Below are 22,979 nucleotides of genomic sequence, written 5' to 3' on the forward strand. Positions count from 1 at the left end.
GAAATAAAATCTACAGCAAATTATATTAAAGTTTGCCAGAAACGCCAAGGGGGTTCTCACACCAGCCTTAATCGCGCACCACATTGGTTGGGGGGGGGGAGTAACTAAGGTTGCAACGACAACAAATACTCGGGGCAGACAAGACAATCGTCAACGTCCTCTCCGTAGGATCAAGACTGGCAGGACACTTTGCAGGCTACGAAGTTAGGTTTTATAAGAGTAACGGGTTATCCTATTTCTCCCCTTTACAAGGACTTGAATGGGCCTACTCAATGTGGTGCGCTAGAGATCTGACGCGTAGTCTAAATGGAAGGCGATAAAGGTCATAGGGCAGTTCTCGTCCAAATAATAAATTCTATTCGACTAAGCGACATGCCAAAAGTCCGCCCGCGTCAGAAAGCCAACAAAAAAGCCAAACTACTGACTGACTGACTGACGTCACCCAAAAACGTAAAATAATCTCGAATAATACAAGTAGAACTAAATCACAAAAGTTTCCCAGCAGTTCTTTCTTTATCTTTTTCAACCACTACTAAGAAAAAAAAACCGGTCACTTTTCTTGGCTCCCTTGACAGTCAAATTTCATTTCGAATTGGGATGGATGATACCACGGATATGTCATTAAGGTTGAATTAAACGCGTCTCCCTCCACCAACAAATTAATTCTTTAACCCACTCCATACGTTACGTTTACGTTAAAAAAAGGCCATGCATGTACGAACGAACGAACGGATCATTTCTTTCATGCCTTAATTGTTAGTACTTTAAAATATACAACGCCAATAATGAGATCATTATTGGAACAAAAATTGATATAATAATTAATATAATTAAAATTAGCCTAAAAACACACCCTCATTAGTAGGAATAACGTCGGTTTGTTGCGCAATTAAAAATACGCCTTAAGTTTCCCGAACCCTTAAATTAAAGTGAATTTAAATTGTGATATTAAAATTATATGAAATGAAATTAGGCTGAAATTCCATGCCAGAAAAAAACCCTAATAACGTAAAGTGTAACTAAAACCAGCGGGAAGCCCGTGTAACTTTGAAAGCAAAACCTGGTCGTCTTGTTATAATGTATTCGTCCGCTAAAATAGACTTTGTCACGTGATAATACAACCAAGTTTTACTTCCGAGTTACGTAACGAATCTCAAAATATAAAGGAATAAAGCCACTGTAAAGATCTACCCTGGACATAAAACCGAATAAGACGGCACACATGCGCAATAATAAGTGAAAAGTACACATGCCATGAAAAACAAGTGTTTGGACAATAAATGATGATGTTAGACGCGGTGGGCGGGTTATTTTTTCCAAGACACAGGGGAAAGTATAAGAAGGGAAAATAGAGGGGTTGGGGGGTGTCATTTTGCGACATACTTGAACGCTTAGAGCGCAGTGGTTCCACTTCTTCAAGGGAGCCAAGATTAACACCCGTGGCAGCGATTGACCCCGGGGTCACTTGGCGACGAGACAACGCTTCCTTATCGGTTCCGGCGTTTTCTTCCCCAGCTGAAAACGAAATTGCCCAAAAAAAAACAAAACACACTAAGTCCAAAGCTAACCTAAGCTAACTAAGTAACGATTGAAGAAAAACATTCCTAACTAATACTCCTTTAAGTAAAGGAGCCCTAACCAGCGCGCGCTCGACTTATACCGGCAATTTTTCAAGGGCCCAATTTTAGCAAAATATTTAGGGCCCCTTTACTCAGTTTGAAAGAATTAGCGCGAAAAATATTAGTATTAGTCATGAAGGGGTTTTTTCTCTCTTACATCTAAAATCGCAGTTGTAGGTGGAAACTTTCTGGAATCCTTGAAAGACAAAGATGATCAGGATGAGAAGAGCCAAGACGAGACCAACGACCAGGGTCACGAAGTTCATGGCGTCGTGGCCCATAATTAGACGCGGTTGTTCATCCTCGGGCAGAACGGGAATGGTGCGATTGGCGGCCGAACAGGCTTCCAGGCAATCGACGCAACTGCAAGGAATCATGTCTGTCCCGGCAAATTCCGTGCACCTGCGAGGGGGCGAGAGGAGGGGAAGAGGTCAAGGGGGGTCGGTCAAAACACCGCAAACCCCAGCCAGCCCGTCTTCGTCCCGTGGCGTACGACTTACTTGTAAAAGGGCGTGGCGACCGGCGTGTACTGCTTGTTGTCCGAGATGAAGCTTTCGTCGGTTAGATTGAAGTCAATTTGAAAGGGAGCCACTCCGCCATTATCGTAACTGGTCCCCATAAAGCTTAACCATTTCTCGGCGTCGCAATCGGCACCGTGAAGACCGCACATCAACTCGATGGCCGTGTTACCGGGGGTTAACCCCTTGACGCGCTCGCAAGATTCGAAAGCGCCATCCGCGAACCTAAACCGCCACCACCACCGCCACAACAACAACAACAAACAAACAAACAAGAGGAAAATTCGTCAAAACCCATAGTTTCATTGGTATTAACATTTGGTTGACCTTGATAAGGTACAAGTAGAAATAAATATAAAAGGAACACCTAGATGGTACTGGCATTTCGGGGCGGACAATATTAAAAATGCGCCCGTCTTATTCCGTGACCACTGGCGTTTAACAGTCTCAAGACGCGCGCGCGAGTTGGTTTCAATGTTATCGACGAGGAACCTTTCACTCGTCGTAAAAGCCCACGCGGATACCGTAACAGAGTGATTAGCCCCTCGATTATCCTTATCAATAAAGATCACTTTCAATAGTAGTCCAAGAATGGCGAGTAACAATTCTTTTTTTTTTTTAATATTATCGCCGCGGCTTTAGAGAACAGGGTTCATACAACTTTTGGAAAACAAATTTCCCTGAGATTTCCAGGTTTTTCCCCCACATACTTCCATGAATTTTCCAGAGTTACAAGTCTCCAAAGTTTAGTGTAACGCTATTCCTATGGAAGGGGTTGTTTTTCGTAGCCCTAAGTTTTTAGTATGGTTGGTTGGGGGACAAATTGGACTATAAAATACTCAAAGGACATCCCCGTATCTCTACTAGAAACAGAGTTACGAGCCTCCAAAGTTGGGTATGATGCTATTCCTATGGCAAGTTTTTGAACATTTCGCTTAATTACTCGGCCCCTGTTTGTCGTAGCCCTATGTTCTTAGTATGGTTGGATGGGGGACAAATTGGACTATCACATACTCAAAGGACATCCCCGTATCTACAGTAGACGCAGAGTTACGAGGATGCAAAGTATAGTCTAATGCATTTCCTATGGAGGGGTTGTTTCTTTACGTCTTGCTTAAGTACTCGGCCCCAGTTTGTCGTAGCCCAAAGTTTATAGTATGGTTAGATGGGGGACAAATTGGACTATAACATACTCAAAGGACATCCCCGTATCTCTACTAGAACCAGAGTTACGAGCCTGCAAATTTATTTTCAAAAATCAAAAGTAACCTCCTAACAATAAGTGAGACAAAAAATAAGTTGACGACGATATTGAGGTAGCCTCAAGTTTAAAGTATCCTTGTATGGGGAGCAAAGAGTACTATAACATATCCAAAGGAGATCCCCGTATCTCTAATAGAACGAGAGTTATGAGCCTACAAAGTTCAGTGCTAAAATCATAAGTAACATAATAACAATAAGTGAGAAAATACCATACGTTGACGAACATTTTGCTTAATATCTCGGCCCCTGTTTGTCGTAGCCCTATGTTCTTGGTATGGTTGGATGGGGGACAAATTGGACTATAACATACTCAAAGGACATCCCCGTATCTCTAGTAGAACCAGAGTTACGAGCCCCCAAAGTTGGGTCCAATGCTATTCCTATGGAGGGGTTGTTTGTTTACGTTTTGCTTAATTACTCGGCCCCTGTTTGTCGTAGCCCTATGTTCTTGGTATGGTTGGATGGGGGACAAATTGGACTATAACATACTCAAAGGACATCCCCGTATCTCTAGTAGAACCAGAGTTACGAGCCCCCAAAGTTGGGTCCAATGCTATTCCTATGGAGGGGTTGTTTGTTTACGTTTTGCTTAATTACTCGGCCCCTGTTTGTCGTAGCCCTATGTTCTTGGTATGGTTGGATGGGGGACAAATTGGACTATAACATACTCAAAGGACATCCCCGTATCTCTAGTAGAACCAGAGTTACGAGCCCCCAAAGTTGGGTCCAATGCTATTCCTATGGAGGGGTTGTTTGTTTACGTTTTGCTTAATTACTCGGCCCCTGTTTGTCATAGCCCTATGTTCTTGGTATGGTTGGATGGGGGACAAATTGGACTATAACATACTCAAAGGACATCCCCGTATCTCTAGTAGAACCAGAGTTACGAGCCCCCAAAGTTGGGTCCAATGCTATTCCTATGGAGGGGTTGTTTGTTTACGTTTTGCTTAATTACTCGGCCCCTGTTTGTCGTAGCCCTATGTTCTTAGTATGGTTGGATGGAGGACAAATTGGGCTATAACATACTCAAAGGATATCCCCCTAACTCTAGTAGAACCAGAGTTATAGGCCTCGAAAGTTGGGTCCAATGCTATTCCTATGGAGGGGTTGTTTGTTTACGTTTTGCTTAATTACTCGGCCCCTGTTTGTCGTAGCCCTATGTTCTTGGTATGGTTGGATGGGGGACAAATTGGACTATAACATACTCAAAGGACATCCCCGTATCTCTAGTAGAACCAGAGTTACGAGCCCCCAAAGTTGGGTCCAATGCTATTCCTATGGAGGGGTTGTTTGCTTACGTTTTGCTTAATTACTCGGCCCCTGTTTGTCGTAGCCCTATGTTCTTGGTATGGTTGGATGGGGGACAAATTGGACTATAACATACTCAAAGGACATCCCCGTATCTCTAGTAGAACCAGAGTTACGAGCCCCCAAAGTTGGGTCCAATGCTATTCCTATGGAGGGGTTGTTTGTTTACGTTTTGCTTAATTACTCGGCCCCTGTTTGTCGTAGCCCTATGTTCTTGGTATGGTTGGATGGGGGACAAATTGGACTATAACATACTCAAAGGACATCCCCGTATCTCTAGTAGAACCAGAGTTACGAGCCCCCAAAGTTGGGTCCAATGCTATTCCTATGGAGGGGTTGTTTGTTTACGTTTTGCTTAATTACTTGGCCCCTGTTTGTCGTAGCCCTATGTTCTTGGTATGGTTGGATGGGGGACAAATTGGACTATAACATACTCAAAGGACATCCCCGTATCTCTAGTAGAACCAGAGTTACGAGCCCCCAAAGTTGGGTCCAATGCTATTCCTATGGAGGGGTTGTTTGTTTACGTTTTGCTTAATTACTCGGCCCCTGTTTGTCGTAGCCCTATGTTCTTGGTATGGTTGGATGGGGGACAAATTGGACTATAACATACTCAAAGGACATCCCCGTATCTCTAGTAGAACCAGAGTTACGAGCCCCCAAAGTTGGGTCCAATGCTATTCCTATGGAGGGGTTGTTTGTTTACGTTTTGCTTAATTATTCGGCCCCTGTTTGTCGTAGCCCTATGTTCTTGGTATGGTTGGATGGGGGACAAATTGGACTATAACATACTCAAAGGACATCCCCGTATCTCTAGTAGAACCAGAGTTACGAGCCCCCAAAGTTGGGTCCAATGCTATTCCTATGGAGGGGTTGTTTGTTTACGTTTTGCTTAATTACTTGGCCCCTGTTTGTCGTAGCCCTATGTTCTTGGTATGGTTGGATGGGGGACAAATTGGACTATAACATACTCAAAGGACATCCCCGTATCTCTAGTAGAACCAGAGTTACGAGCCCCCAAAGTTGGGTCCAATGCTATTCCTATGGAGGGGTTGTTTGTTTACGTTTTGCTTAATTACTCGGCCCCTGTTTGTCGTAGCCCTATGTTCTTGGTATGGTTGGATGGGGGACAAATTGGACTATAACATACTCAAAGGACATCCCCGTATCTCTAGTAGAACCAGAGTTACGAGCCCCCAAAGTTGGGTCCAATGCTATTCCTATGGAGGGGTTGTTTGTTTACGTTTTGCTTAATTACTCGGCCCCTGTTTGTCGTAGCCCTATGTTCTTGGTATGGTTGGATGGGGGACAAATTGGACTATAACATACTCAAAGGACATCCCCGTATCTCTAGTAGAACCAGAGTTACGAGCCCCCAAAGTTGGGTCCAATGCTATTCCTATGGAGGGGTTGTTTGTTTACGTTTTGCTTAATTACTCGGCCCCTGTTTGTCGTAGCCCTATGTTCTTGGTATGGTTAGAGGGGGGACAAATTGGACTATAACATACTCAAAGGACATCCCCGTATCTCTAGTAGAACCAGAGTTACGAGCCCCCAAAGTTGGGTCCAATGCTATTCCTATGGAGGGGTTGTTTGTTTACGTTTTGCTTAATTACTCGGCCCCTGTTTGTCGTAGCCCTATGTTCTTGGTATGGTTGGATGGGGGACAAATTGGACTATAACATACTCAAAGGACATCCCCGTATCTCTAGTAGAACCAGAGTTACGAGCCCCCTGTGGCGAAATATTATTAATGATAGAATTAATATGCAGTCGCTTTGGGAGAGCTTGATTTTTCGGGCGGACTGAAACACCCGTCGCGTTATTTATTTGAATTTAACTAATTTAAGGAACGATTTTGTATACGGAAGATAATTCTTTTGTCGCGTTGAAATTAGTAGTTCTATACAAATTAAGTGGACTTAGTAACCATGAAAAACAACAAAATCTTTATTTTTTTAAATTCTCGATAGTAGTAAAAGTTATATTCGCTTCGCATGGACTTTTCATACGTCTTACTTTCGCGGGAGTTTCTTAGAAAAGACGCTGATTTTTACTCGTTCCTTTTTGACCATAAAAGGCCCTTTTCTTTTGTTGGGAAGGGGACCAACACGTGTAGGACCCCCGTTCCCTTATCTCCTCTCCAAATCAAACTTTCTATCTGCTCCTGGCCTTGACAAGAGAAAGGCCAAGAGCAGTGACCGAAGTACACCATAGGTGGCCTAAACTGTTCCATGCGAGGCGAACGCATTAAGCATATTGAAAATACAAGTACATATAACACATCACTAAATTTTAAAGAATATATAAAAATGTTTTAACACCCCCAAAGTTGGGTCCAATGCTATTCCTATGGAGGGGTTGTTTGTTTACGTTTTGCTTAATTACTCGGCCCCTGTTTGTCGTAGCCCTATGTTCTTAGTATGGTTGGATGGAGGACAAATTGGGCTATAACATACTCAAAGGATATCCCCCTAACTCTAGTAGAACCAGAGTTATAGGCCTCGAAAGTTTAATGTAACGCTTTTCCTATGGAGTTTACGTTTCACGTTAATTACTCGGTCCCCGTTTGACGCAAAGTTCCCCGATTTCCCATGAGGCTTTTGTTAACTATTTATTTCCATGATTTTTCCAGGTTTGTATGAACCCTGTATAGAGGTGTCCTTTGAAAGGAGTTTAGCGGTAACGTAATTTTCCGATCATAAACTAGTTTCGTTCCGATTGAGCTTGGCCCAAATTAACAAAACGTACAGACCTAGCTCTCGCTCTCTCTCAATTACAATAACGGCGCATTTTTAATGTCAAAAGGACAAAATTATTACAAGCGAAAACGTCACAAGCATGACGAATTAACTTGAACCCAATTGGGAGCTAACAACTGTCTATTGAGAAGTGATAGTCTGACGTCACTCAGCCCCCCCCCCCCGCTCTGGTTGGAATTTTTGCGCGTAGAATACACTGTTTCCAACCTTTAGGGGGGATGAAACTCCAATAAGAGATAGAACAGGGTGTGACGTTTCAGGGTCAGAACTGTTAGCTCCCTATAATAATGATACTGTTTCGCTATTTTTGCAAAGCCAGCGCTAACTTAACCTCCCCCCTTTTATGGCCAACCTATTTTTAATCCCTTGACCTTTATGGTCAAGTTATAAATTCCCCTTCTTTCCCTTCATATTTTTGGAGCGTATTTAAATTCCGCGACTAACTCCACGTTTCCCCCAGACATTTTGCGAGAAAACATCGGAAACACGACACTAGCATTATAACTGTATAGTGTATTGCAAACGGCCACCAAGGTAGTCCTGCAAATGGGGGAGGGGGGGGACAAATACCTTCAAGGACCTATCGGGAAAATTACCTTCAAAAAAATAAAGAGGGCCTCAGAGAATTATAAACTTTTCCAGCCCTCTCCCCCCCCCCCCGAAACCCGAACCCCGATAAGCTGGGCTAAATAGAAATGAAAAGGTGTTGGACTTACGTTTTACTAATATAGTAGGTAACTTCTTTGATAATATTTTTGCCTTCTTCGTTTTTTTCCGTCATGGTGACGTTTAAAAAGTCCTCCTGATCGGGTGAGCAGGCAAAGTTGCAAAATATCTTCTTGAAGTTTTCGAAGCACGAAGGGCAGCGCCCCAACATGTTACTAGGAACGTCGAAATTGGATTCCATCGATTTGATTTGATCCACGGAACAACACAATAATGGATTTTTATCTGAACCAAAACGACACACAAGACACGCAAATATATATTACACATTATCTACGTGTCGCCCGTCGTTCGGGCTCTCACTCTCCTACGCGCTAATGTGTGGTACAATATTCGGGTTTTCTACCCCCGCCCAGATGTCACAATGGTTGGGGCGCATTAAGGCCTTACCACACTTAGCTACAAAGGTCTTTTCCACACGCAAACATGCACACTCGCGCATCATGATAACTAGATACATCCCTACACATTGAAGGCTCAGGAGATGTTTTCAACTTCAACTATAGAGAGCTTTCAGATGGGATAGTAGCACGTCACACCCTCCCGAGTCTTACCGCTGTTCGGGTAGCCATATTGGGTGGTCTCAGTTTCATTGCCGCAGTTTAAACCCACCACCAATATGGCAGCGTACATTATGTCACGAGACTCAGTTCCTCCTCCAACTGAAAGCTCTCTATAGGACCATCCCTGAAGCCTTAGTGTGACGTCACGTATGGTATTTCGCCATAGAACCAAAGAGGTACCAAACATGGCCGCCAACTCAACTACCAAAGCTGTGACGTTTTACCTAGGCACTAACGTCACAACTGAGATAGCTCTATACATAGTTTACAGACTAGGAGGAATCGTACCATTTATACAGGGGAGACGGGCTTCTGGTGACACGCAAGGAGGCCTGACTCGCCAGGCCTCTTTGTATAAATGGTATGAATCCTCTCCTAGCATGTAAACTATGCATAAATAAATAACAGCAACCGAGCCTTTACGAGAGTTGCCGCGATCTAACCCGGTAAACTCTTTGACGACGCCCCCCCCCCGTGTTATTTCTTTCCCAATACTTAAAAAGAGCCGGAAGATGATCGTTCCTTAACAAGGGACAAGACAAACTTGTTTTAGCTCCATCCCAAATCGAAACTTTCTGTTAACTAATACCATAGACCTAATGTATTTATTTTCGCAATTCTTTCACATTACGAGCTCTAAGGTGGTATTGGATCTTCCCTTAATCGGTTTCTATACACCCCCCCCCTCTTGTTTTTCGTGCACCCAGGGGCCACACACAAACCACAACTAGCTTAGATTTGGTAGGAAAGACAGTAGGCTTAACACTTGAAAGATTAATCCCATTGTATTAAGACGATATTCTTACCTTTAGCGAGATCGGGACATAGAAGTCGGAACTTTTCTAGGGTCTCTTCATCGTCGATGGGTTCGGCCGGTCTCCTCCTCAAACAGTTCAAGTCCCCACCAAAACCATCGTCACACGGACCTTCCATGACGCACATACCTTTCCCGGAGACCTAAAAACGTTCGCCAGGGGTCAAATTGGAGAATTTTAAGGGGAATCAATGGGGAAATACGCCGCGGCCGCTTTGCTGAGTAGGCTTAGGCTTACAATCATTACGAAATAAAAGAGAAGAAGACAAACCTGACTGATTTCCGATGAAAATACTAAAGTTATCCATAAGACTACCGAGAGTTCCACTAAGGGTTTTAAAAAGGCCGAACGACGCCTTATTTTTGTCTTTTCAGGCGTCACTGAGGCGTCCGCGTACGCGTCACATCGCGTAGTACTAGCCATGTTGACTTTGGACGGCCGCGCGCAAATACCGGCACTTTTAAACAACACTTCCAATTGGTCAAAGGTTCGATTAAACGGGGGCGATGGGTTATCGCGCCAAGGAATTAAAGATCCCGAGCCATTCAATCGTTGACGACTGTATAATTATTCACCATAAAAAACCTTATTAAATTCGGAGGCGATATTTCCTCGTAAGTTTCCGGAGCGCCGCCGGAGTTGTTGATTTCTTCGCTAAGCCTTTGTCGCGTAATTAACGTTGGCTTCTTGGAGTCGCGATTATTTCAATAAAACTTTCACCGTTTCGCCGCGTTGTTATCCTTTGTGGTAGATTATTATACGCTTATCAAAAGTAGAACCATTTTGGTTTATATCCTTTGAACGAATAATGAAAAGCGTTCGCGACAAACGGAATCCTATCCTATAAAAATGTTTCGCGAACAGCCACAGCCCGTACTCTGAGAGGGGAATAAATCGCCAAGCTCAAAGGCGAGTGACGTATACGATCCAGTCATCTGACGTCATCCTCGAGTGACCTGCGCTCTGAAGAAAAAACGGAAACCTCGCGCAGCCTCGGAGAGACTTCATTTTCAAATGTAGTCCTTTGGTGCCGGATTTTATTGAGTTTTTTTTGGACAAATTGTGGAAATCTTAAAAGAAAAATGATTAAAAACGATTTAGTAACTTTGATAAAACCTTGTACTTTCTTAATTTTTGTTTTTCATTCAATTCTTCACCTTCTAAAATTTAAGATTATTTCGAGATTTTGAAAGTATATCGAGGTTTCTTATGTTTTTTTTTTCGGTAAAATGGAACTTTCTCACGAGAGTTTTTAGCTAAATAATTAATTATAAGGTTGAATTAGCGGCGGCGGGCTTTAATTTGTTATTGGTGACAATTAAAATAACATTGAATGAAAGGGATGATGATGACGGGGCTCCCATTGTCTGGCTGAAAGTAACGACGGGAAATTCTTAATTAAATTTCGGCCACACCAAAGAAAACTGTAGTTTTCATTAACGATGGAATTTGATGAAATAATAATAATAAAGACCGTTTTTCAAACCGTAATCGTTTATCTTTAAAATTCGCGATATCAAATACGAAATTATTATATTTAGTTTTAATTTTAAGGGATATTTTGGCTATAATTTTATTTTTAAAATTCTTATATAAATAGAGTAATGGCAGCCCTCTGCCTTCGACTGTATTAAGCTCTGTGGGGAAATAACATGGGGTGCCATTAGTCTATACTCTATAGTAGCTGAAATTTAAAGGAATTGTCAAAAATGGTTATAGAACAATGGTTAGGTTATTCTGTTTGATCAGGATTTTGTTTAATCAGCTAGGAAAATAATACATTATTTTCCCTGGGAATATAAACGGTGGCGATCCCCATCGGGCCTAAATAACTCATTGTTTCAACGCTTTCGAAATCTTTAAGATGATTAACCCTCAAGCTAACAAACAAGGTAATTTACTTGGAATTATAGGGGTGCGCCAAACACCACTAGCGGCTGCGCCTGCTGCACTGTACAGGCTGCGATAGATCGATATAAAACAGCGCGGGAAGATTTATCAGTCAGTCAGTCACGTGACACGTTTAATAAAAATAACCCAGTCACTTCCCGTTTCGAACCTCAGCCTCAAATCGAAAGAGTTGATCCCCTATTTCCGATTGGGAAATAAATAATAGTCTGTCACCGAGGGGCCACCCACTTCCGTTAACCATTTCCACATTGTCTCAGACGTGTATGCCCACAATAGCGTTGTTCGCAACCATACCGACCCCGTGTTTTGAGACGTACGCGCCTCTAAAAAATGCCTGGTGGTCACTTGTATTTCTAAAAGATAAGGGTTGGACCTGACTGAAGAGCCGCGGGACCATGCGCTACCCCTCGTGTCAGAGATAGACAAGAGCTTCAATTTGATCTCACCAAAATACTATAGGCCTAGAGATAAAAATATTTTAGATGATAAGGTTTCAAGGGTCCTTACACATTCTTCCACTAATATGATATCTAATCTTATAACTTGGAAAGTTATAAAGCATATTTCAGAGTATAATAGAGTATAGTAGAATGGGATCAGAGGCCACGAGTTTCTGCCCATTCGATGGAAAATTATATAAGCTCCGAAATAAATAAAGAAAAATTACAACAATATTCGCCAACTTTGCATGGTCACTGACACTGACCCAAACAGCGCCAGTAACTCAAGCCACATATCCGCATTAACTAAAAATGGAATTTAAATTAACGAGTGGTGGTTTTCCACGAATGTTTAAACTTAGTAGGCCTAGTCCGATCTCTTCAATATATTCGACCCTCGTCACTAATTAATCTAATAAATAAAAAATAACTCGAAACTTATAGCTATTTTTAGAGGCGTCTATTAATATCCGTAAAGTCAATTTGTCGTTCTCGCGGCCCCGGACAAATGCAAGTGACACGCGGTTGATTTTGCGACACCATCAGACTTTGAACGTCTTCTCGGTCTCTCCGACGACGTTTCAAAATCGGCTGCCCGTCTACCGATCTTAATAAAATGATCAATGAAAGGAAAAAGAAGAAGATGATGAATGCCAATTTAAATCTGTCCCAATCAATTTCGAGCCAGCTCTCGTCGAAAGCCGTGCACGATTCTCACACCAGATAATATAAAAATAGACAATATCTCCTCCGCTATTATTAAAAGAGACATTCCGACTCCTGGCAATGAAAAACAAGAGCCATCATTGTCGGTCGCATCTCGGAGACCGATTCTTCAAGTAGAATTTGTACCAAGTTTGTTAAACCCCAAGTCCTATCATCCGCATTGGAAATTTGTGAAAAGTTTTATAATATTAGCTATCTGTACAAAAATTAGCAGAAAACCCAATCTTTTAAATAACAATAAGGTCAAGGGTCAGATTATAAAACTAACCATGACAGTAAAGACGAGAAAAACTCAAAACGCTATTCAAATAATTTGTTAAAATCGGGCCTTCACGGGTCAACCTTAGAAATTCAGCTTCATGGAAAACAAGCCATTTCAATAGTAAATAATCTGCCCCCCCCCCCATCCTTTGAATTCAAACTGGTACACCCTTTCCGAAAAACTTCTATCCAAGCCCCAAAAACCCACAGCGTCACTGACCGCTATAAAGAGCATGCCCTTTGAAAGGGCATGAAAATAATCCCTCGAACATGGGCGAAGGAAGGAAAAATTCTTGTAAGAACCACTCTTTTCAATGTAGAATGTACAAATAATCACAATCTTGTAGCAACCTTTAGAGAGAAGACCAAACTTCTCAAAAATAAAAAATAGTCGTGTATTTTTCTTCACAACAAAAACTTGGAATTTCAACTTTAAAGAAATTACCTCCAACCAAAATTAGACTTAGTTAAATAGATTAGCAACTGGTTAAACTATCCATTCCCTTTCTATTTCAACAATAATTTCGTTCGAGTTCGTCACAAAAATGTATCGGTAGAGAGTGAGAAAGGGTTAAGGATATAGGATTAAAATGGAAAGGAAAAAAAGAACCTTGAAAGCCTCTGGCGGAGTAATTCGTAATCTTAGGAAATCTGGGAAGAAAATATCCATGCAGAGAGACTATATAATATAATCCCCGTAACCAGCAGTCGAAATAGAAAGAGAAATCATTTAAATTGTAAAATTTGACCTTGAAAGACATATTAAAGTTAGTCGTCCTCGCTGAATACCCGAAATTTCGGTCCAAGGGGAAAACATTTCACCATTACAAACAGAACAGGCACCGCATCGGTGATCGATTTCCACATTAAGCAGCTTAATCTCGCTTTCATTTTTTTAAAAAGTGGAGGAAACAGCACCGACGTCGTAAAGAGCCCCTTAGGCTTGACCGCGGGGGCCATCTCATTTCACGCCGTCTACCTTGTTCCGATTCCCCCAAAAAATATCAAAATGATTAGGCTCCCTTTTTTGTGTATTAATTTTATAATCGAGGCACGTAAAATGATCGGATGTCTTAATATCTTATCCAATTAAAACAACCTTAACGATTTTCCAAGGTATAAACGCGCCGCGCTACCACAAAATGTTAATTCGGATTTGTCATTGTAAATGGCCTAATAAGATAAAAGAGAAAAGAAAGTTGCAAATGGAACCACGATCCAAGGCTAAAGAAATGGTCATTCGAACCATGGAGAAGTTTGACAATTGAGTGTCATGTCATGTCCTGTCATGTGGAGTGTCGCGGGGAATTCCAAATGACGAGGGGTCGTTAGGTTCATTGACATTGAGAGAGAGATTCGGGGGGCTAAATTCGACTCTTTCTCTCTCGTCGATACTGGACAACAAACTTCCGAAATAGACGCGTTGGCGTCTTCCAAAAAAAAAAAAAAACCCCTCGGAAAGAGTTGCCTGGACAATAAAGTCAGCTAGACAGAAGGGAACGAAAGTCACCATAGATTCCGAACAAGGCGCCAAAGCCTTCCGCGCGACACGTTTATCGACAGAATCACGTGACTCTTTGCTTTTACAAAAGTTCATTTTTGAAAGCAAACCCCTGGAATCCTTCGTACCAAAGTGGTATTTGGCAACAGTCCGTCTAGTTACTTTCTACTCTTAACGACAGACCTTTGAGGATAGGTTTAGGAATATTAAGTAGGATTGGCCTAGTGAGTGAGTCAGCGAAAATCGCGTGTTGTTCAAATACAAAATGAATAAACAACGAATGTAAAACGAGATGAAATGCTTTTTACAAACCTACACCTAGGAGCGGGTCTTTTCCCCCTCATTTATTTCCTAAATACTTTTCTAAATAGATACATGGGCTCGTAAAAGTCAAAATTCGCCAGTGAGTGGTCAAAGTCAAGGATAACACAGCGTAAATGACCACGTGACTTAAGATTGGTACAGCGTACGAGTATAACTTTGTAGCGCGTCGTGTTCGACTTAATTAATTCTGGTTGTGTCCTTTGGTACTACTTCTACGCGATTGTACACAATGCTTTTAGGCAGCGTCTTAATATTGAGACTATTCTAGCGTAGACCATTTAAAAATAGGCTAAAACTAAAATGAGAGGTAATTGAGTTTTGAACGCCGGCTTAATTCGACTGCTCGTTTCTTTCCACGTGAACCAAAGTCTATAAATTCGTACGAGGAAAAAATACTGCCTAAATGACATTTTAAAAAGGCAATTAAAGCTAATTTATTTGACATTGAAAATACAAAGGTCCGTCGAAGCCTACATTTTTCTCCCGGGGGGGGGGGGTACTGAATATATTTGCAAAGGTAGCCGGTACCGTGACGCGCCACCATCGGCCGTTTACGTCTGTAAGATCAACATTCCCTGGGGTTTGTACTTTTCTATATCGAAGGGAGCGTAAACATTTACTACCTATTTGTTACGACATTCTAAAGGAGGAGGAGAACTCCTCTACTACTCGGTAGTAACTCTATCACATACTAACTATAGAAGAACCGACAACCGTGACCCCAAAAAAGCGGCATTTTTGGACCGCGTCTCGTAAAGCGTTCCAATTCCAACCCATCTGACATTGAAAATGGTCAACTGAAAGCCAGGGAAACAATGAAATAAGCGAATAGAATTGAAAGAAAGGTCTTTGATAAATAGTGTATACTTTCTATCTACTAGAGCGTAGTTTTACTACCGTAAACAAGACGTGTCTTCTACAACTCCGGGTCTAGAAGAAGATCGGTGTCTAGGTTAAAGATGCCATTTAGCTAAAGGGGATTTCTAGCTCGGCAAAAATATATACACTTTGGCGTCACGAGACTCCCAATACAGGCATCTTTGCCAGAGAAACTTAAATATAGATAAACGCGACGTTACGAGATGCGCCGCGGCACTGTGCTCGAAACAGAGCGTCATCCGCTTTATCTTATCATATCGAAGCGAAACCGTCAGCTAACCTTATAACTTCGGATTAACGAAACTGCCGCGCCAGACCGAAATAGCCAATTAAACTCGCGGATATAACGGGACGAAGTGAAAAAACAATTAAAGGTAGCGAAAATTCTTTGGATAAAATCCAAATGGTGGGGGAAGGGAAGTTGACGAACATTTTGCTTAATATCTCGGCCCCTGTTTGTCGTAGCCCTAAGTTTTTAGTATGGTTGGATGGGGAACAAATTGGACTATAGCATACTCAAAGGACATCCCCGTATCTCCAATATAACACGAGTTATGAGCCTCCAAAGTTTATTGCTAAAAATCAAAAGTAACATAATAACAATAAGTGAGACAAAAAAATAAGTTAAGGAAGATATCGACGTAGCCTCAAGTTTAAAGTACGCTTGTATGGGTAGAAAAGAGGACTATAACATATCCAAAGGAGATCCCCGTAGCTCTAATAGAACAAGAGTTATGGGCCTTCAAAGTTCAGTGTTAAAATCATAAGTAACATAATAACAATAAGTGAGACGATACCATAAGTTGACGCACATTTTCCTTAATTACTCGACTCCTGTTTGTCGTAGCACTAAGTTTTTAGTATGGTTAGGTGGGGGACAAATTGGACTATAACATACTCAAAGGACATCCCCCTATCTCTAGTAGAACCTAAGTTATGAGCCTCTAAAGTTGGGTATGATGCTATTCCTATGGCATGTTTTTGAACATTTCGCTTAATTACTCGGCCCTTGTTTGTCGTAGCCCTATGTTCTTAGTATGGTTGGATGGGGGACAAACTGGACTATAACATGCTCAAAGGACATCCCCGTATCTCCAGTAGAACCTGAGTTACGAGCCCCCAAAGTTGGGTGTGATGCTATTCCCAATAAAACTCAGATTTACGATTACGGTTCAAAATCAAACGGAGGTTTCTATATACTTGTATATAAAAAATACTAAACCAGATTCATTGTATTTAAAACGTGACTAGGAAAATTAGCGCCTAAAAATACAAATAATTTCCCTAAAAATGACCAGTGATGAAAGCTTAGGGTTTGCTACAATTTTACAAAATAATCGTCAAGATTCCCATCGAAACATTCGGTTTCAGTTCAGTTTCGAATAATTAACGAAAATCCTTTCCTAATACCGCTAACGAAGGCTAGAACTCTGATTTACAAGCCTGCAGCAGCAGCAGCAGGAGTATGTCCCTGGCTATCTCGCGGGTGTACTTGTACTCGAATCGCCCCGACCAAGGTTGTCCCCCAAAGTCAAATCGCGAGAAAGAGATACGCTCTCAAAATGGTGGCCTTCCCAAACAACAGAACAGATTCCATGATAAATTAAGAAATTAAAATCATTATACGCCATAAACACGACTCAACAGCAACCTCCAAAATTTTCGTCACCGGTTTTGTAAGCGAGCGGTCAAATAACTAAGCGCTCTCTCTCTATCATAGGTTTTTAGCTTTATCTGGGGGGGGGGGGGACGAAAAGACATCGTCTACGTCACGTGATTAAACACTAAAACACCTTCAAAGTTAGTAACTTTAACTCGAAAAATATTCTTAGTTTAAAGCGCCTTGATCCGTTTTCAATTTGATCAACATTTCAAAACGAAAACTGAAATGGCGTCAAAACATGCAGGTGAAATAAATCAAGAGAAGCTACTAGTAGAAAGAAGAGCGTTAACTAGAAGTTATCAAAAACTAGGTTCGAACGATAACGTCCCGCTTAATATAATTAATTAAGTAGGCGACAATCAAAGGTATAATAATTCCATCTTAATAGGTTATCTAGAAAATAGGAATAGAAGCGTGCCATGGCTATTTACCTGTGGAAGTTAGAGAGCGGCAAAGGACACGGACATGAGACACCATTCAACGATCACCTTGGATTTTCATCCTTGGAAAATCACGCGCCAATAAATTAAAAACACTCACACGGAGAGAGAGAGAAAAATATTTAAAATTGATACACCCAAATTCGGGACAAGGCAGATATTGGCCCACGTAATAACTATACGTTAGCTACGCGAGCGCCTTAGCCGGGGAAATAGAAAGGGGGAAAGGGGTAAAAGAAAAAGAACCCGGAAATGAAATTGAATAAAACTTACGGCATCATCAAATCAACCTGCACTTCCGAAGACGGCTCAAAAGTGGATGATAATTAGGCTAACTTAATAGAGGGGGACCTAGTCAAACCACCAAGGAATCCCCACGGTTTTCAGTAACCAACATTCGATTACAATTAAAAGTTTAGGTTCAATTATCAAATGTCATCGGTGAGAGCCGAGACAACAACATTTTACCGAAATGAAAGTACTTTTAATTTTGAAAAGGGGCGTGTTTTTCGAGTAATTTCCTTGATGGGCTCGACAAATATATTGGAATAAGAAATAATAAACTTGGGACGGAACGCGAGACTGATGTGTCTTCGAGGTATTCCTTTTACCGGAACTAAGATTTTTAATTTTTGTTAAGAAAAACCTGAAAGAAGAACGCGTACGGGGGTTTCCGGTTTCCACCTGCAAAGAAGCTCGATACCTCGATACAAAGAAGCTTCTATTATTTTAATAACTTCCTCGAAAATGGTGCGTGTCACATTTTTTAATGAAACCTCGTTTCCCCCAACAGCAGCGCCACACGCTTTCTTAAGCCAATATAATCTTTACCGCAATTTGCTTAGGCCATTAATTATTCAACGTAAATAATAAATAATATTATTGCAAATAAATATTGTTACGTTTAAAAAACCTGCCCGGACTTTTACGCCCACTTTTCGCCCCCGAAGAGACCAGACCATTTCGAAGGCTTGACCCAACCTTTAGCTAATTGTAATTCTAAATCTTAACGTCAAATTACATATTTGCGTAAATTATGATAATTTCCGCGATAAAAACAAGAAAATGATCATTCGCCATCGCGATTCGTCTACGAAAACATTTTCCTCCTCGTGTAATAAACCGAAGTTATATTTTCAAGCCGAATCGCGACAACTGGCAGAAGCCAGGCGTACCAATACCGCCATTAATAATCTCCTAAGAAAGAAAGTAGCGTTGATCAAGTCCGATTGAAAACGAGAGTTTATTCTGTCGCGACCGTGAATCGCAATTCCATTGGGCTATAAACAATATAGTTCGTTTACAGACAAGGAGGGTTCATACCAGTTACACCAGGAGGCCACTGGAGGCTCCCTGGAGGACAAAAGCCGATGAGTTTTTCTCCTCCAGGTAGCCAGTGGCCTCCTTTTGGCGTTGTAAATGGTATGAATGGTAATGGTGATTTTAATTTCAAGCCCGATTGACGAGTTAACGAGCCTTCCTAAGCTCGGAGGAAGCTTTCCAGAGATAAAGATTTTTATGGTTATTGGTTAGGGACATACGGTTAGTTATTCTTCAACAAAAAAATGTATCTCTTTTCAAAGCCCTTCATTTCGCAACGTCCTTGGGGGAAGATTATTTTCACAACCCGGTAACCTTACCAAAGGCTTTTAGTGACATGGAGGCAGTCAGGCTTACGAAAAGCTATACCAACAAAGCTTTAGCAGTTAGAAGTATGCTATAATGGAATGTAGGGCTAGCAGGTAACCCTTGACCCGAAATAAATAAGGCAAATCTAAGATAAGTAGACTGTACATTTTTAGGTGTCCGCTTAACATATTCCACCAATTAACTTTCGGAACTGGACGAATATTTGAACGAACATTCGTTTAATATTTTTATTCGCTTTCACGGAAAGCCAAAAGTTCATTCCAAACTTAAGTGGTTTAGTCAAAAAGCAAAAGAATTCCGTTTCTAAATTTGGGTTAATGAAGGCAAAGCTTGAAGGGCCGGAAATATTATACAGATCCGAAAAATAAATGTGACTGACAGCACGCGATTGACCGGTATAAACAAAGTAGCTGACCGTTCGTCGATTGACCCTTTCCCCCCAGAAGAAAAACAATAAAATAGATCAGCTTATACAACAGGTAATAGGAAGCGTGCGTTCCGCATTCTCTTAAGTTACTATGGAAACAAATGAAGTCGCCGCGGCCCCGGCGCTTAAACTAGGGCGACCAATATTTCGGATATTAAAGCGGGAAAATTCATTTTGGAAGTAGATACCTTCGAAGTTATAACGAATGCATTTACTTGAAAGCTTAAAACTTAAAAGAGGGCTCTAACAGAAAACTTGTTAGGCATTTTCAAGCGCTTATCAAAATTATAGGGAGCTAACAGTTCTGACGTCCCTGAAACGTCACACCCTGTTCTATCTCTTACTGGAGTTTCATCCCCCCTAATGGCGGGTTGGAAAAATGCCAACCAGAGAAGCCCAGGGGAATGTATGACGTCAGACTATCTCTTCCCCCTAGCCGCGGTTGTTAGCTACGATGGTATAAAAATGTTTTAATAACTTTGGGTTAATTGACTCGAAATCTTGAGACTAACGAAAGGAGCTATATAGGGAGAAAGTGTCGGCGCGAAAAGTTTCCGTCTACTTGGCCTAAAAAATCCATAATTGGGCAGATGCCACGCCCCCCTCCTCCACCCCGCCCCTCCCAGCCCGGGACAAAATATAGGTCGGGACCTTTTTAGCTCCCAATTCCAAGAGGTCCGAGATAATTGAAGAATAATAATCGGGGGGGGGGGGATTCCACTATTAGCAAAGAAACGAAACGACGATTAAGGTCAAACGGGGTCAAGTCTAGAAGGTCTACTTAATCCTATTCCCGGACACAATCGTCGAATCAAATTGATGAACCCGAAGGATCTTTTTGCGAAACTTTGATAAGTTTAGGGATTAAATTTAAGTCTGATAAACGGAGGGAGGGAGAGAGGGAAAGAGGTAGACGAACCGTTTAATGCGGGCGAATTAAATTGCGCAAACGAACGAAAGGGTTACGAACTCTGTGTAAAGTAGCTAGCGACCCCGAGAAGAAAAGTCGTTTCTTCTTGAAATACATTCGGATCTTCAGACAATGAAAAAGTAGTGCTGCTACAAGCGCCGGAGGAGGGGGAGGTTTAAGCCGCGTTTACACGAGACACTTTGAAACCGTTTAAAACCATTTTGGAAAGTACAAATATAAATATTACGCTGTTAAAGGCAGAGATCTTTCACGAGAATATGAAAATATTACTTTTCAAAACGGTTCCAAAGTGTCTCCTGTTAACGCGGCTTTAGTATCCCGATCCCGAGAACTGATAGCCTAGAGTGGTCGTGGTCGGGCATCAATTGAAAACGGTCATTTCGCGCTTGATTGCGCTCGGCTAGCGGAACCCAAAAACAAAACGCCTCATTCCGATAATATTGAAAGGCGCCTCATAATACATTTCGCAATCCAACGGCATTTACGAAACACTGCTGTTGGGCCTAAAACCGCGCTTCTACTTTCAAGTAACAGTATAACTATTTGTTTCCCATCAACAGTGTAAAGGTGTAGGAAGACACGTGCCCAAATAAACAGAGAAAAGTTCAAGTTAAAGCGACACTCTGCATGTTTCAAAACAATGACTTTATAAGAAATTAAGAAAATGGAAAATGTAGTAGAAAGCGGTGTATTTCTTTAAACTTGTAGCAGTCTTAAAGCGTTTTACGTCTGAGAAGAGAAAGGGGGCCGCTCTTGACCCGCTTTACGTTTAAAAGAAGCGCGCATAAAAGTATAAACGTAAATGATCAAGACCTCGAAAATAATAAAGTAACCCCCCACCCCCCACAATCTCTTCTCTTAAAGGGTTTCAATATTTTTTGGCAAACATAATAATTTCAATAGAGTAGTGGCACTCCGTGTTAAATACCCATAGAGCTTAATACAGTCAAAGGCAAGTAGGTACCAATACCATTACTCTTTAAGGGGGACGGAGAACGCAACTTTGGGAGGGGGGTAAGATGGTACCGGTCATTCGTCGGTGGCTTTCTTACAATAAGCGAATTCGTCGTGTCTTTGACGGAGTTAATGTCCCGGCGCTCGCTTTAACCCGACTGATTCGGTGACCCTTACTTAAGAAGAGCGGCAGCGGCGTACTACATCGTGCAATCGGTCAAAGATAAACAACTTCGAGGTTGGATGGCCGCCTTACGTAACCACAATATCTCTTTCATTATCTCGCCCCCCCCCTCCCATTGATTGACAGAGATGCGCTAGCGATACTAGAAAACCAAACCCTGGGCAGAGATGGCAAGAGTTGAAGTTTCAAGTACCCCTTTAAAACACTCCGTTCAGAAACTAAAGGACTAGTATAAGGCGGGTGGGTATTAGTGAATTATGCATTTAAAGTGGCGCCAATACTGTCCAACTACGCGATTGAAACCGTTTCAGTTGACACCATTACCCAAGACAAAAGGGCCGGCTACTTCAACGCCATTACAATTAATCTCCGCGGGTTTCTACTAGTACCATAAGTTTATAAGATATGTTCCATAAGTGTGTCACTCGTTAATGAGAGCTTGTCATGAAGTGAAGTAGGTGAAACGTCATAGATTCTTGTAAAGCGACGCCTGGTGTGAGGCGCTGTCAAAGGCTTAGTACTGACTAAAGAGGAGGATGGACTGCAAAACCGAGTGTAGTCAATTCTCGCTTGTCGTTCTTGGACTAGCTCTCATTAAGCCTTTGGAATTACGAAGTATGGGTAGTGACATACTTATGGAACATATCTTATAACGGTTAATGTTAAGAAGTCACGGAAGCGGTGGCCTCGTCGGAGGCCAGACGTATTTTTAGAGGGGAAATGGGGCTACGTAGACGTTGGCTTGACCATACGCTTCCATGGGTCATGTGCCTTTTCCGGTTAACCCGGCCTCATTATCGATTTGACCACCTTGGCGCCCCAAACAAATAAGCTCTCTCTCTAGACCCTAAGGTTTTTTACCGCCGCTTTCCGATCCGACTGACCCAAATTGAAAAAAGAAGGCATATTACATCAGAGGCTTTCTCTTTAATATCCAAAATATTCCCGTGCAACTATCCCTTTAAATTAAAAATATCATCCGGGGCCCATTATTTAGTAATATCAAGAAGCGATATCTAGTTTACTAGGGAGAAGGTTTAAAATGCCTAAGGCGAATTTATACCTTCTCCCTAATAAACTAGATATCGCTTCTTGGTAATATCTTCCACTTTTA

The 22,979-nt window shown here is 41.7% G+C and overlaps 1 protein-coding gene across 3 annotated transcripts in view; it reads right to left on the reverse strand.

The window, feature by feature from the left end:
- Positions 1-22,979, reverse strand: part of LOC149718054 (NPC intracellular cholesterol transporter 1-like) — a 30,565-nt gene that overhangs the window by 6,008 nt on the left and 1,578 nt on the right. For 2 of the 3 annotated variants that reach the window (XM_089842102.1, XM_089842106.1), the window contains exons 2-7: positions 9,845-10,644; positions 9,566-9,716; positions 8,187-8,421; positions 2,120-2,362; positions 1,777-2,021; positions 1,384-1,515 (exon numbers count right to left, since the gene is read on the reverse strand). In XM_089842102.1, coding sequence (XP_089698228.1) covers positions 1,384-1,515; positions 1,777-2,021; positions 2,120-2,362; positions 8,187-8,421; positions 9,566-9,716; positions 9,845-9,997 — 1,159 coding nt within the window. In that variant the 5' untranslated portion in view covers positions 9,998-10,644. The remainder of the gene's footprint in view (positions 1-1,383; positions 1,516-1,776; positions 2,022-2,119; positions 2,363-8,186; positions 8,422-9,565; positions 9,717-9,844; positions 10,645-22,979) is intronic. The other variant, XM_089842111.1, reaches the window with a different exon arrangement.

The sequence above is a fragment of the Phalangium opilio genome, unplaced genomic scaffold (genome assembly GCF_054372755.1).
Source record: "Phalangium opilio isolate 3A_F unplaced genomic scaffold, DU_Popi_V2 ptg000003l_1, whole genome shotgun sequence".
In the NCBI taxonomy this organism is placed as follows: domain Eukaryota; kingdom Metazoa; phylum Arthropoda; class Arachnida; order Opiliones; family Phalangiidae; genus Phalangium; species Phalangium opilio.